Source organism: Aquarana catesbeiana, linkage group LG07, assembly GCF_042186555.1.
Source record: "Aquarana catesbeiana isolate 2022-GZ linkage group LG07, ASM4218655v1, whole genome shotgun sequence".
NCBI classification, from domain to species: Eukaryota; Metazoa; Chordata; class Amphibia; order Anura; family Ranidae; genus Aquarana; species Aquarana catesbeiana.
Window position 1 is genome coordinate 345,766,430 of NC_133330.1, and position 14,217 is coordinate 345,780,646.

At 46.4% G+C, this 14,217-nt stretch overlaps 1 protein-coding gene across 1 annotated transcript in view; it reads right to left on the reverse strand.

Moving 5' to 3' along the window:
* Nucleotides 1-14,217, reverse strand: part of ODR4 (odr-4 GPCR localization factor homolog) — a 47,800-nt gene that overhangs the window by 9,218 nt on the left and 24,365 nt on the right. Inside the window, exons 7-12 of the mRNA XM_073593996.1 lie at nt 13,459-13,596; nt 10,041-10,136; nt 6,511-6,573; nt 3,754-3,876; nt 1,097-1,181; nt 801-998 (exon numbers count right to left, since the gene is read on the reverse strand). Of these exons, the coding sequence (XP_073450097.1) occupies nt 801-998; nt 1,097-1,181; nt 3,754-3,876; nt 6,511-6,573; nt 10,041-10,136; nt 13,459-13,596 (703 nt within the window). The remainder of the gene's footprint in view (nt 1-800; nt 999-1,096; nt 1,182-3,753; nt 3,877-6,510; nt 6,574-10,040; nt 10,137-13,458; nt 13,597-14,217) is intronic.

Sequence of the window (14,217 nt, forward strand, 5' to 3'; positions counted from 1 at the left end):
AATGGCGGCGATCGATGACTTATATCGGGTGCAATATTGCGGCGGACATTTGGACACTGACACTTTGTGGGAACCAGTGACACCAATACAGTGATAAGTGCTAAAAATATGCACTGTCACTGTACTCATGAAACTGGCTGGGAAGGGGTTAAACATCCAAGGGATTTCCTTAATTGGCAGAGATTTCCTGCCACTTCCTGTTTGGCTATGGGACAGGAAGTGAATGGGAAAATTCTGCAATGGGGGACACAGATGGTGAAAAAAAAAAAACCCTGACAGGGGGTATAACCCTCCCTTACTCTATCCAAAATGGAAATTTTTTTTTGCCTATAGTTCTACTTGAAGGGTAAATTAAAAAAAAGGGGGGGGGGCACCTGCTTTACTATTAAGATATAAATTCTATTTAAATTTGCAGCTAAATACTTCAGGAAACATTTTATGTCCCTTTTCAATGGGATTAACTCTTCTCTCTGTCACTCTGCTCTCTCCCCCCATGAGCATGCTCCTCCTCACCCTGCAGCACCATTTATAGGACTTATCCCTAACCCGTGACTGGACAGTGAAAGGAAAAGCTGGAGACTGATAAGCAAATCCCTCCGTCGCTCTGCCTTCTCCTCCTATCAGCATGCAGCACACCCTCTCCCAGTTTGAGCTCTGTTGTACAGAGACTACAAGGTTGATCCCAGGTCACATTCAGGTACTTACAATAAAAAAAATGCTTTGAATGCCAATAATAATAATTCCAGAGTTGCATTTTTTGGATGTAAAATAAAAGGGATTCCTTTGTATTGATCACCTACCTGGAGCCCTTCTCTTCTCCTCCACAAAATCTAAATCTTCATAATTCACTTCCTGATCCAACATCTCCAGGAACCGGCTCTGCGCCTCCTCTCTGGTCTCCTCTCCGATGATGTAATCGCACAGCGCCGCCCCGGAGGCGGGGATGGGAACAAACACCCGATGGGGGAGGGGAAGCAGACACGGCGACTTCTCGAAGTCTGGGGGGGGGGGGAGGGGAGGGGGAGTCAGAAAGCCATATAGTCATCCATGAGGGCCGAAAATTCGATAGATCTACTAAAAATGTCAGAAGACGTACCGTGCGCCGATCTGTTGAGGAGGAGATCTTCAAACCTTATGTCACATCGGTCAGATATCGTATTCAGGAGATCTCGTCTTATGATCTACAAGAGACACACAGAATGAGATTTGGGGTTTTCCCCCCATTACGGAGCTTATAATAGACCCAGTGATGTCATCACCGCTCTCTGTGCTTCTCTATGCAATGCAGGCAGATCATGGCTGGTGGGAGGGGCCAGCAGGGGCGGTACATATCTTCCTGAAAACATCACAGTGCCCGGCCTCAGTCCTGAAGCAAGTATGGGGAGGCAGAGGCGTCACCAGGGGGTGGCTATTGGGGCTACAGCCCTGAGCCTGGGGCTAATAGCCCCGAGTCTCTTGTCCCGGTCCTAGAATGCAGGGGCGGACTGAGCCGTGGTAGCGCTGGCTCCAGCTCCGCCCCCCGACTCTACCCTTGGTCACTGGTTGCTATAGCCGCCTAGCAACCAGTGACGTCACTGCCCACTGTGCCCACACTGCCCGGTATTCAAAGCGGAGGAGGATTGCACTTCCTCCTCCTCCGCGCTAGTGCTCATGCCATTTCTGGACTGGAACGCCCAGTCCTATCCCAGCGCGCTGTGACAGGAAGAGGAAGAAGGCAGCAATTACAATTTGGCCGCCGTGCGACATCGATCGTTGTTCGGGCGGGCGGCTCTCCTCCTCTCCTCTGGCTGCCTCACACACCAGCACCACGGCTGAGCTGCTGCTGCAGGACCTGGACACAGGTAGGTCAGTCAGTGTGTGTATGGCAGGTACCAGGTCAGAGTGTGTGGGTCAGGTAGGTCAGTGTATGTAGGTCAGTATAGGTCCGTGTATGTGGGTCAGTGTGTGTGGGTCAGGTAGGTCAGTGTGTGTGGGTCAGGTAGGTCAGTGTGTGTGGGTCAGGTAGGTCAGTGTGTGTGGGTCAGGTAGGTCAGTGTGTGTGGGTCAGGTAGGTCAGTGTGTGTGGGTCAGGTAGGTCAGTGTGTGTGGGTCAGTGTGGGTCAGGTAGGTCAGTGTGGGTGGATCAGTGTATGTAGGTCAGTGTGGGTGAGGTAGGTCAGTGCATGTAGGTCAGTGTGGGTCAGTGTGTGATGGTCAGGTAGGTCAGTGTATGTCAGGTAGGTCAGTATGGGTCAGGTAGGTCAGTGTATGTAGGTCAGTGTGGGTCAGGTAGGTCAGTATGGGTCAGGTAGGTCAGTGTATGTAGGTCAGGTAGGTCAGTGTATGTAGGTCAGTGTGGGTCAGGTAGGTCAGTATGGGTCATGTAGGTCAGTATGGGTCAGGTAGGTCAGTGTATGTAGGTCAGTATGGGTCAGGTAGGTCAGTGTATGTAGGTCAGTATGGGTCAGGTAGGTCAGTGTGGGTCAGTGTGTGATGGTCAGGTAGGTCAGTGTGTGATGGTCAGGTAGGTCAGTGTATGTCAGGTAGGTCAGTGTATGTCAGGTAGGTCAGGTAGGTCAGTGTATGTAGGTCAGTGTACGTCAGGTATTTCAGTGTGTGTGGGTCAGGTAGGTCAGTGTGTGTGGGTCAGGTAGGTCAGTGTATGTCAGGTAGGTCAGTGTGGGTCAGGTAGGTCAGTGTGGGTCAGGTAGGTTAGTGTATGTCAGGTAGGTCAGTGTATGTCAGGTAGGTCAGTGTATGTCAGGTAGGTCAGTGTGGGTCAGGTAGGTCAGTGTGGGTCAGGTAGGTCAGTGTACGTAGGTCAGTGTGGGTGGGTCAGTGTATGTAGGTCAGTGTGGGTCAGGTAGGTCAGTGTGGGTGGGTCAGTGTATGTAGGTCAGTGTGGGTCAGGTAGGTCAGTGTGGGTCAGGTAGGTCAGTGTACGTAGGTCAGTGTACGTCAGGTATTTCAGTGTGTGTGGGTCAGGTAGGTCAGTGTGTGTCAGGTAGGTCAGTGTATGTAGGTCAGTGTGGGTGGGTCAGTGTATGTAGGTCAGTGTGGGTCAGGTAGGTCAGTGTATGTAGGTCAGTGTGGGTCAGGTAGGTCAGTGTGGGTCAGGTAGGTCAGTGTGGGTCAGGTAGGTCAGTGTACGTAGGTCAGTGTACGTCAGGTATTTCAGTGTGTGTGGGTCAGGTAGGTCAGTGTGTGTGGGTCAGGTAGGTCAGTGTATTTAGGTCAGTGTGGGTCAGGTAGGTCAGTGTGGGTGGGTCAGTGTATGTAGGTCAGTGTGGGTCAGGTAGGTCAGTGTGGGTGGGTCAGTGTATGTAGGTCAGTGTATGTCAGGTAGGTAGGTCAGTTTAGTGGTCAGCATTGATGGGCACTGGTAAGCCAGGCAGCAACCAGCAAGTCAGCCTACCCCCGCCACACAACCCCTCCGCCCAACCAAAAAAGCCCAGCACCACTAGAGGGCCCCCCCCCCCCCCCGTGTCGGCCTTGGACTTCGGGCTGAAGCCCCTGGTCTTTTTGCCACCTAGCAACGCCCCTGGTGGGAGGAGTTATGTTTGCTGCGCCCCCCCCAAACAAAAAAACACCAGCCGCCACTGCTGCATATGCACCATCATGTGATCCTGAGCCTCCATGATTGACATCCAATGAATGAAAGGGGTGGAGACAGTCAGGCTGGAGAGGGGAGGGCTAGATGATGCTGGACGTCCTCCAGCCAGGAAATGAGGAATTATTTTAATGTCTAAACATCCAAAAACAACAACAAGGTACCTGAATAGCGTCTTTCACCTTCGGCTTGCTGTTGCAGACGTATCCTCTGCACTTCACCACTCCTTGAATTTTTAAAGAAGAATTGCAAACCTGAACCCGCGCCGTGGAACGTCCCGAAATGTTCTGAAAGTCATCAAAATAAAAAGTGATTCTTCTACAGAATAAGTGCGCTGAATGCGGGGGCGGGGCTCAGAGAATAGCTGCGCTTTGTAACCAATTCATTAAAACAACCAAAAACATGTGCAGGGAAAAGAAAGAAATCCGAGAAAAAACAAAGTATCCAAATCCCACCGAAATGTATCCAATCCAATGTGTCTGAATGTGAGCCCGCCCCCGAGGTACATCCAGCAGCTGGCCAGAATTATAGGAGGAGTGGCATGTGATCAACGGATCATCCAATCAGGGGGGTGTCAGCGGGAATCCACATCAGACCGAGACCACGGAATACTCGTCCTTGTTGTGGGACTCGATCGATGAGACCTCGGATTGTGTAATATCATTTCACTCGTATTGCTTTGTCTAAACAGACGTTGTCAAGGGGATTAGCGTTCATATGAATATATATATTATATATACACACAGGTGTGACCTCACAGATAGAGACGCTTCTAGGAGGCGGCACATTGGTGTTCAGTCAGCCAGGAGGGGTTAAGGTTTGTTTTACCACAGGACATTAAGGCCCCTTTCACACTGGGGTGGGAGGGGCGTCGGCGGTAAAGCGCCGATATTTTTAGCGGCACTTCACCGTTGTTTTAGCGGCGGTATTCGCCCGCTAGCGGGGGTGGTTTTACCACGCTAGCGGCCGAGAAAGGGTTAAAAACCACCGCAAAGCAGCGGCACTTTCAGGGCGTTTTGCAGTCGCTATTTTTAGCGCTGTAGTGTCTGCAAAACACCCCGGAGTGAAAGGGGTCTGAGATGAAAAAAAAAACAAGAAAAATATTTTTAAAAAATGACTTTTTTATTCATTTGTCAGCCTACAAAATAGCCGTTCTTATAACAAACAACAGCACTGATACGTGGCACTGATGGGCTCTGACGGGCGGCTCTGGCTGCACTGATGGGCTGCACTGAAATGCTGCATTGATGGGCGGCACACTGATATGCTACACTGATGGGCGGCTCACTGATAGGCTACACTGATGGGCGGCACACTGATAGGCTACACTGATGGGCGGCACACTGATATGCTACACTGATGGGCGGCACACTGATAGGCTACACTGATGGGTGGCACACTGATATGCTACACTGATGGGCGGCACACTGATAGGCTACACTGATGGGCGGCACACTGATAGGCTACACTGATGGGCGGCACACTGATAGGCTACACTGATGGGTGACACACTGATAGGCTACACTGATGGGTGACACACTGATAGGCTACACTGATGGGCGGCACACTGATATGCTACACTGATGGGCGGCTCACTGATAGGCTACACTGATGGGCGGCACACTGATAGGCTACACTGATGGGTGGCACACTGATAGGCTACACTGATGGGCGGCACACTGATATGCTACACTGATGGGCGGCACACTGATATGCTACACTGATGGGCGGCACACTGATAGGCTACACTGATGGGCGGCACACTGATAGGCTACACTGATGGGTGACACACTGATAGGCTACACTGATGGGTGACACACTGATATGCTACACTGATGGGTGACACACTGATAGGCTACACTGATGGGTGACACACTGATAGGCTACACTGATGGGTGGCACACTGATAGGCTACACTGATGGGCGGCACACTGATATGCTACACTGATGGGTGGCACACTGATATGCTACACTGATGGGTGACACACTGATAGGCTACACTGATGGGTGACACACTGATAGGCTACACTGATGGGTGGCACACTGATAGGCTACACTGATGGGTGGCACACTGATAGGCTACACTGATGGGTGACACACTGATAGGCTACACTGATGGGTGACACACTGATAGGCTACACTGATGGGTGGCACACTGATAGGCTACACTGATGGGTGACACACTGATAGGCTACACTGATGGGTGACACACTGATAGGCTACACTGATGGGTGGCACACTGATAGGCTACACTGATGGGTGACACACTGATAGGCTACACTGATGGGTGACACACTGATAGGCTACACTGATGGGTGACACACTGATAGGCTACACTGATGGGTGACACACTGATAGGCTACACTGATGGGTGGCACACTGATAGGCTACACTGATGGGCGGCACACTGATAGGCTACACTGATGGGTGGCACACTGATAGGCTACACTGATGGGTGGCACACTGATATGCTACACTGATGGGTGGCACACTGATATGCTACACTGATGGGTGGCACACTGATAGGCTACACTGATGGGTGGCTCACTGATATGCTACACTGATGGGTGGCTCACTGATATGCTACACTGATATGCTACACTGATGGGCTGCATTGATGGGCTGCACCGATATGTGGCACTGACAGGCGGCACTGATATGCTGCATTGACGGGCTGCATTGACGGGCTGCACTGCTGATCAGTATAAATGTGTGATGTCACAGGATAGTCGATTATCCAGAACTGGACAACTGGCAAGTTGGAGGTCGATGCGGACGGCTGACAAAAGCCCAGGCGCCAGGACACAATGTCTGGTTGCCATGGAGACCCGGCGCCGGGGATATGAGGAGCCCTGCTGTATACATTGTACAGATCTCCTCCTATATGATGTTATATTATATGGTTTGAACATTTTACTTACTGAGGGGGTAAGAATAGTCGCAGAAACAATTTGCCGGCCGGATGATGCAGAGCGACCTTTTTTCTGGTAAAAAAATAAAATTGATACAAATCACATTTCATTTTATAAAAATGGTCATTTATTTGTATTAATGTGAATAAACGGAATGAATGATATATACAGAACAAGAAGAAGCATTGGGGGACACATTCACTACAATATCTACAATCCTGGCTTTATACCCCAAAACAAACACTTCTTATATTGCAGCTTAACAATTCTTCACTGGGACGGCTGCATTAGCTTTCTTTTTTAGGCTTTCATTTATCTTCACCTGGTGATCCAGCCAGCAAGTCTGTTTTTCAACACTATAAGCTGCCCTGCAGATGTAGCAGTTAGGGTCTTGAGACGAACCATTTGCCACTGACGGGTGCTTACAATGATCAGTTTTTATTCATGATGACCTGGGAGTAGATCATGAGGACAGGCAAATCAATGATTGCCGGTGACGATCCCCAGCACTTCCGCCCCTCCTTCTCCTCCCGGCCAATCCGATCTGCCGCCTGTCCTGATTGGCTGGGAGAAGAAATATTGTTACAAGTGTGCCTCCGGCTCTAATCACATGGCTTGCAAAAAAAACTCACAAACGTACGAGTCCGGTGCCCTCCAGAGGGGTGGTGCCCTGCAGAGGGGTGGTGCCCTGCAGAGCGGTGGTGCCCTCCAGAGGGGTGGTGCCCTCCAGAGGGGTGGTGCTCTGCAGGGGGGTGGTGCCCTGCAGAGGGGTGGTGCTCTGCAGGGGGGTGGTGCCCTCCAGAGGGGTGGTGCTCTGCAGGGGGGTGGTGCCCTCCAGAGGGGTGGTGCTCTGCAGGGGGGTGGTGCCCTCCAGAGGGGTGGTGCTCTGCAGGGGGGTGGTGCCCTGTAGAGGGGTGGTGCTCTGCAGGGGGGTGGTGCCCTCCAGAGGGGTGGTGCCCTCCAGAGGGGTGGTGCTCTGCAGAGGGGTGGCGCCCCTGCTCCCCGAATGGACCGTCCACTCTCGCTGTAAAACCTTTATCCCAAAAAGAACACAACTGTTGGCTGTAACTGATTATAAAGTGTTGGGTGGAGTTTGGCTTCAGCTTGTTAGTGTATCTAAATCTGCTAACATATCTAACACTCCCCTCCCCCCAGACTGACAATGCTGCTGTCAGCTGTGCCCCCTGTGCTCCTTCATCCAGCGAGGGGGCGCTCTAATACAGGAGGGGTGTTACTGGCCAGAATCATCAGGTAAAAACAGGAGGGAAGAAAAGAGAAAACGAACGCAGCTGCCTCAATGATCGGTAAAGTGTAATGTGTGACATTCCTGGTTTTGGGTTTCTTAGCCTTTTTATTTTTTTATTGTCGCCAAGAAGTTGTACTTTTCATGTCAAATCTCTAATCATTGATAAATCCGACTTCACCAGAAATATGGAACTGAAATTCCAGAATATTTAGAGGAAAAGTATTTATTTATAGATCTGTTCTTCCACTCGCTGGTTTTTAGTCGACATGTCAGAGGAGGGGAGGGAATAGGGGCAATATATACAGTATGTGACAAAAGTAAGTACACCCCTCAGTGACATTTGTGTAAATCTTTTCTTGTATCTTTTCATGTGACAACACTGAAGAAATGACACTTGTCTACAATGTAAAGTAGTGAGTGTACAGCTTGTATAACAGTGTAAATTTACTGTCCCCTCAAAATAACTCAACACACAGCCATTAATGTCTAAACCGCTGGCAACAAAAGTCAGTACACCCCTAAGTGATAATCTCCAAATTGGGCCCAAAGTGTCAATATTTTGTGTGGCCACCATTATTTTCCAGCACTGCCTTAACCCTCTTGGGCATGGAGGTCACCAGAGCTTCACAGGTTGTCACTGGAGTCCTCTTCCCCTCCTCCATGATGACATCACAGAGCTGGTGGATATTAGAGACCTTGTGCTCCTCCACCTTCCGTTTGAGGATGTCCCACAGATGATCAATAGGGTTTAGGTCTGGAGACATGCTTGGCCAGTCCATCACCTTTACCCTCAGCTTCTTTAGCAAGGCAGTGGTGGTCTTGGAGGTGTGTTTGGGGTGGTTATCATGTTGGAATACTGCCCTGCGGTCCAGTCTCTGAAGGGAGGGGATCATGCTCTGCTTCAGTATGTCACAGTACATGTTGGCATTCATGGTTCCCTCAATGATCTGTAGCCCCCCAGTGCCGGCAGCACTCATGCAGCCCCAGACCATGACACTCCCACCACCATGCTTGACTGTAGACAAGACACACTTGTCTTTGTCCTTCTCACCTGGTTGCCCCCACACACGCTTGTCACCATCTGAACCAAATACGTTTATCTTGGTCTCATCAGACCACAGGACATGGTTCCACTAATCCATGTCCTTAGTCTGCTTGTCTTCAGCAAAACTGTTTGTGGACTTTCTTGTACATCATCTTTAGAAGAGGCTTCCTTCTGGGATGACAGCCATGCAGACCAATTTGATGCAGTGTGTGGCGTATGGTCTGAGCACTGACAGGCTGACCCCCCACCCCTACAACCTCTGCAGCAATGCTGGCAGCACTCATACGTCTATTTCCCAAAGACAACCTCTGGATATGACGCTGAGCACGTGACCTCAACTTCTTTGGTGGACCATGGCGAGGCCTGTTCTGAGGGGAACCTGCCCTGTTATACCGCTGTATGGTCTTGGCCACCGTGCTGCAGATCAGTTTCAGGGTCTTGGCAATCTTCTTATAGCCTAGGCCAGTGATGGCGAACCTTGGCAACCCAGATGTTTTGCAACTACATTTCCCATGATGCTCCACTACACTGCAGAGTGCCAGAACATCATGGGAAATGTAGTTCCAAAACATCTGGGGTGCCAAGGTTTGCCATCACTGGCCTAGACCATCTTTATGTATAACAACAATTCTTTTTTTCAGATCCTCAGAGAGTTCTTTGCCATGAGGTGCCATGTTGAACTTCCAGTGACCAGTATGAGAGAGTGAGAGCGATAACACCAAATTTAACACACCTGCTCCCCATTCACACCTGAGACCTTGTAACACTAACGAGTCACATGACACCGGGGAGGGAAAATGGCTAATTGGGCCCAATTTGGAGATTTTCACTTAGGGGTGTACTGACTTTTGTTGCCAGCGGTTTAGACATTAATGGCTGTGTGTTGAGTTATTTTGAGGGGACAGTAAATTTACACTGTTATACAAGCTGTACACTCACTACTTTACATTGTAGACAAGTGTCATTTCTTCAGTGTTGTCACATGAAAAGATAGAAGAAAAGATTTACACAAATGTCACTGAGGGGTGTACTTACTTTTGGGAGATGCTGTAGGTTTTACTGCATGCTGTTTTTTTCCCCACCATAGTCACCTGCTCTGAGCACTCCCCCGATACATAGGGGGGGGGGGGTGTTGTGACTAGAACTTTCCTGCGTCCAATACACCGGCCTATTACATGTCAGGTAACTGTCCCGTGTTGTATGTAACGTGTACCGGTCACTCGGAATGTATTCGGATCACATTCTTACCTGTTCTTCCACCAGATCTCCGCCCTCATCTCTCACCCGTCCATTGAAGAGCATTGTACTCTCTTCTATTTCCTTTGCCCATTGAGCCAGTCTAGTCTACAATTATTAGAAAGAAATAACATAATAACTGAGATTTTCCTTCCTTATTGAAACCGTCCAAAAAGATAAACATCCCATAAAATGTGATAAACAAGAAGGTTGGGACTATAGCGGGGTACATATCGAACGACCAGACAAGAGCGATCCTTTTCATTAAAAAAATGTTTAATTAAGTTAATATTTTTAAAACCAGTTAAATATTTATCCATATATAAAAGAGTACAGCACTGAATCATGAAATATAAACAAATATAAAAAATCATTGAATAAAACAACATATAAAGTGCACAACTAAATGTCCATACAATAAAGTGCAATACAGTCCACATTAAACAGTGAAAATTCCAAATGTTTTGTATTGTGTACCATCTTTTCTTAAATAAAGACCAACTTTGTTGATAAAAAAAAAAAAAAAAAAAAAAAAACAGTGAAAATTCCACAAATGGATGTCAATTGATAAACAACTAAATGTAATTGTGAAATCCTATATATAAAACTTCCAGACCACCAACGGATCACCTCACTTGTTTTTGCGCCCCCTTCCCCTAATGGGTATAGTCTCACCTCTGGGAGTGCGACCCCCCAACTAAGCGGGGTCAGAAAACGCCTGTGAGCCACCCCCAAGACTCAGTGATATATCCAACACACCTCGGAGATCCCCCTGAGGAAGACACGTGACCCTGTGTCAAACACATGTAGGGGAGGGGAGCAATATATCCAACACAGCTGGCTCCTAAACTTCTCCCAAGATCTCCTCCTCAGTATGTCAGCAAAACATATGCAGAGAAAAAGACTCCAATAGTGCTTGAATTGTTTAAAACACTTTAACATGCGTCTATTAAAATATACAGGGTACTCATAATATGCGGGTGCTTCCAGCGCACACCACACTAATACGCACATGGGTTTAAAGTGCAACATAGAGCCACCCATCCAAAATCTCGATCAGCTCCTTGAAATCGATATAAAGCCAGAGTGCCTTCACCGTCCTAGCCCCTCCCATACGCGTGTTCGACACAGGGTCACGCGTCTTCCTCAGGGGGATCTCTGAGATGTGTTGGATATCTCACTGAGTCCTGGGGGTGGCTCACAGGCGTTTTTGACCCTGCTAAATTGGGGGTCACACTCCCAGGGGTGAGCCTATACCCATTGGGGTGGGGGGGGGGGGGGAGCACGAGTGAGGTGATTCGTTGGTGGTCTGGAAGTTTTATATATAGGATTTCACAATTACATTTAGTTGTTTATCAATCGACATCCACTTGTGGAATTTTCTGTTTAATGTGGACTTTTTTGCACTTTATTGTATGGACATTGAATTGTGCACTTTATATGTTGTTTGATTCAATGATTTTTGATATTTATATTTTATGATTCAGTGCTGTACTTTTATATTGATTTTTGTGCACATGTGTATGGGGGTGTGGTCAGTGCTAGCAGCTGGTCTTTTGAATACCTTTCACACACACTCCGTGTTTCTAGTACCTATATAATTACTTTATGTTTTCGGGTAACTCACAAGATTCTATCACATATATAGCCAGTTAAATGTTTGTTTCCTGATCCTATCTGTATATAGTACATGTAATCGAACATTTATACTTCCATCTCCTGACCATATAAATATACGTTAGATGGTAATATTTAAAGGAGTATCACCTTACTTTTGTTGAGAATAACCCCCCCCCCCCCCCCCCACTGGGTGATCTCCGTACATTGCAGGGATTGTAACAAACATTGTTGCAGATTTCTACTTTTAGTAATTCTGAAGAAATAGCGGTTTGTTTCTCTGTGTCCATATGCGGAGTGAATGTGAATGGGAGTGCCTTTATAACTATCAATCACCTGCTGCACCTGCAGGGCTCTGAGGAAAGTGGCGGGGTCTGCATCCCTTTAGGAGTATCTCACCAGAAATGACATTGTTGTTGCAGGGGATGCCCAAAATCTGACTTTTATCTTAGTCCAGATTAGACTTCTGGGAAAATCAGTGAGCCAATCACACAAGCAGGAAATTATATTTTTGGTGGGCGGGGTCTGTATACCATCTGTGTACAGAGCGCCTCCAAGTGGCCATATTGTATTTTACAGAAAATGACAGCGGCTGCAGATAGAAAAGGAAAGGAAATTTTTGAAAACGTTCAATTACAATATGACTTGTGTAGCGATTGTACACAACTTTTTTGCCAATTTTTTACTTCGCCATGAAAGTGAAGTTACCCTTTAACGTAAATAATCTTCAAGTTTCAGTAGAAGTGTTTGTGTGTATTGCAGTTCTGTCCGGGGGGCTCCCAGGTGCTGAAAACAATTCTCTCCCTGTCTGGTTTTGATGCCAACAGCTGTTAGGCCATCAGTCAGCCATTGTGGTAGCTACTCTACGCTGCCTCTAGTGGAGAATCTACAAATCTCTATATTTAATACAATAATGAAAATATGGTAGTTGTTGCAATAAAAATTGAAAATACAGTAAAACCTTGGTCTGAGAGCGTTTTGCAAGACAAGCGACATTTTTTTAATAAAGTTTGACTTGATATACAAGCGATGTCTTGATATACAAGTAAATGAGTATAAAAGAGAAACGAATGTTTGGGAGATATGGGACTTTAAGAGTGCATTGCAACAGAAATCTAAATAAACTCTCTCTCTCTCTCTCTCTCTCTATATATATACACACACACACACACACACATTTTTTAAAATATATTGTTGATTTCGTTTTTTGTTGCAATGCACCCTTAAAGCCCCATATCTCCCAAACATTCGTTTCTACTTTACAAGGAATGTTGGTTCTTTACTTTATATAGATCTCAATACTGGTCTCTGCCCACATATTCTACTAAGAGTATAAAAGAGAAGAGAGGCGCCTCTAAGTGTAGCAATATGGTTACATGTAATGAAGGTACAACATATTGCTACACTTAGAGGCGCCTCTCTTCTCTTTTATACTCTGGAGCTCCTGCTGGATTTTGCTTCTAATCCCCTTGTGGAGGATTCCATTTGTAGATGGACATTTTATGGTTACACAACCAATCACATCGCTAGAATCTTTTTTATATGGACTATAAACTGAAGGATTTATGAATAAATAGTTGTGGAACGAATCATCTGAGTTTCCATTATTTCTTATGGGGAAATTCGCTTTGATATACAAGTGCTTTGGAATTCAAGCATGTTTGTGGAAGGAATTATCTTCACAATCCGAGGTTTTAATGCACATTCCTTTTGAAAATACACAATGCACTGCCCCCCCCCCTTTTTTTTTTTAAATGTAGAAAAGTTCAGAACACCCAGAGATGATAAAGCAGTTGATACAATAAGCACTCACCCGGATACATTTCTGTTGCTCTTGATACGTTGCGGATGACGGCAATGAAACGGTGAGATCTACATTAATATTACATTCTATGGTAAGCCAGGACATAGGCGTGCTCTGGTACTTCCAGTCAGCTGGTTTCGCTGTACTCTTTAAAAAAAAAAAAAAAAAATACAATAAAAAAAAACCAAACGGCTAAATACACTGATTAACTGTGATATATTGGCGCTGTTTTCTGTCCATCCAGTCCTGAGATTTACACAGCTCCGCCCTGCACAGCCCTACCTTGCAGGACAGGAGATCTAAACCATTTAAGGACCCGGATTTTTTGATACTTGGTCACAAGTAAAAATCTATTTTTTTCCCCAGAAAACTACTTAGAGTAATATAAGTAGTTTTCTGGGGAAAAAAAAAAAAAAAAAAAAAAAAAAAAAATTTATATATATATATATATATATATATATATATATATATATATATTTTTTTTTTTTTTTTTTTTTTTTTTAAGAGGTCCAATAGAATAAAATGGCAGTCATTGCAATTTTTAATGTCACATTTTTTTTTGTGCAGCAATTTTTTTTAAATGTCATTTTTTGGGGGGGGGGGGGGGGGAATATACTTATAAACATCATAATAATAATTAAAAAAACATGATATATATACCCCAATTTTTTTGTATAATGTGAAGATGATGTTATGCCGAGTAAAAAGATACCCAACATGTCACGCTTTAAAATTTTGCGCAATCGTGGAATGGCACCAAACGACGGC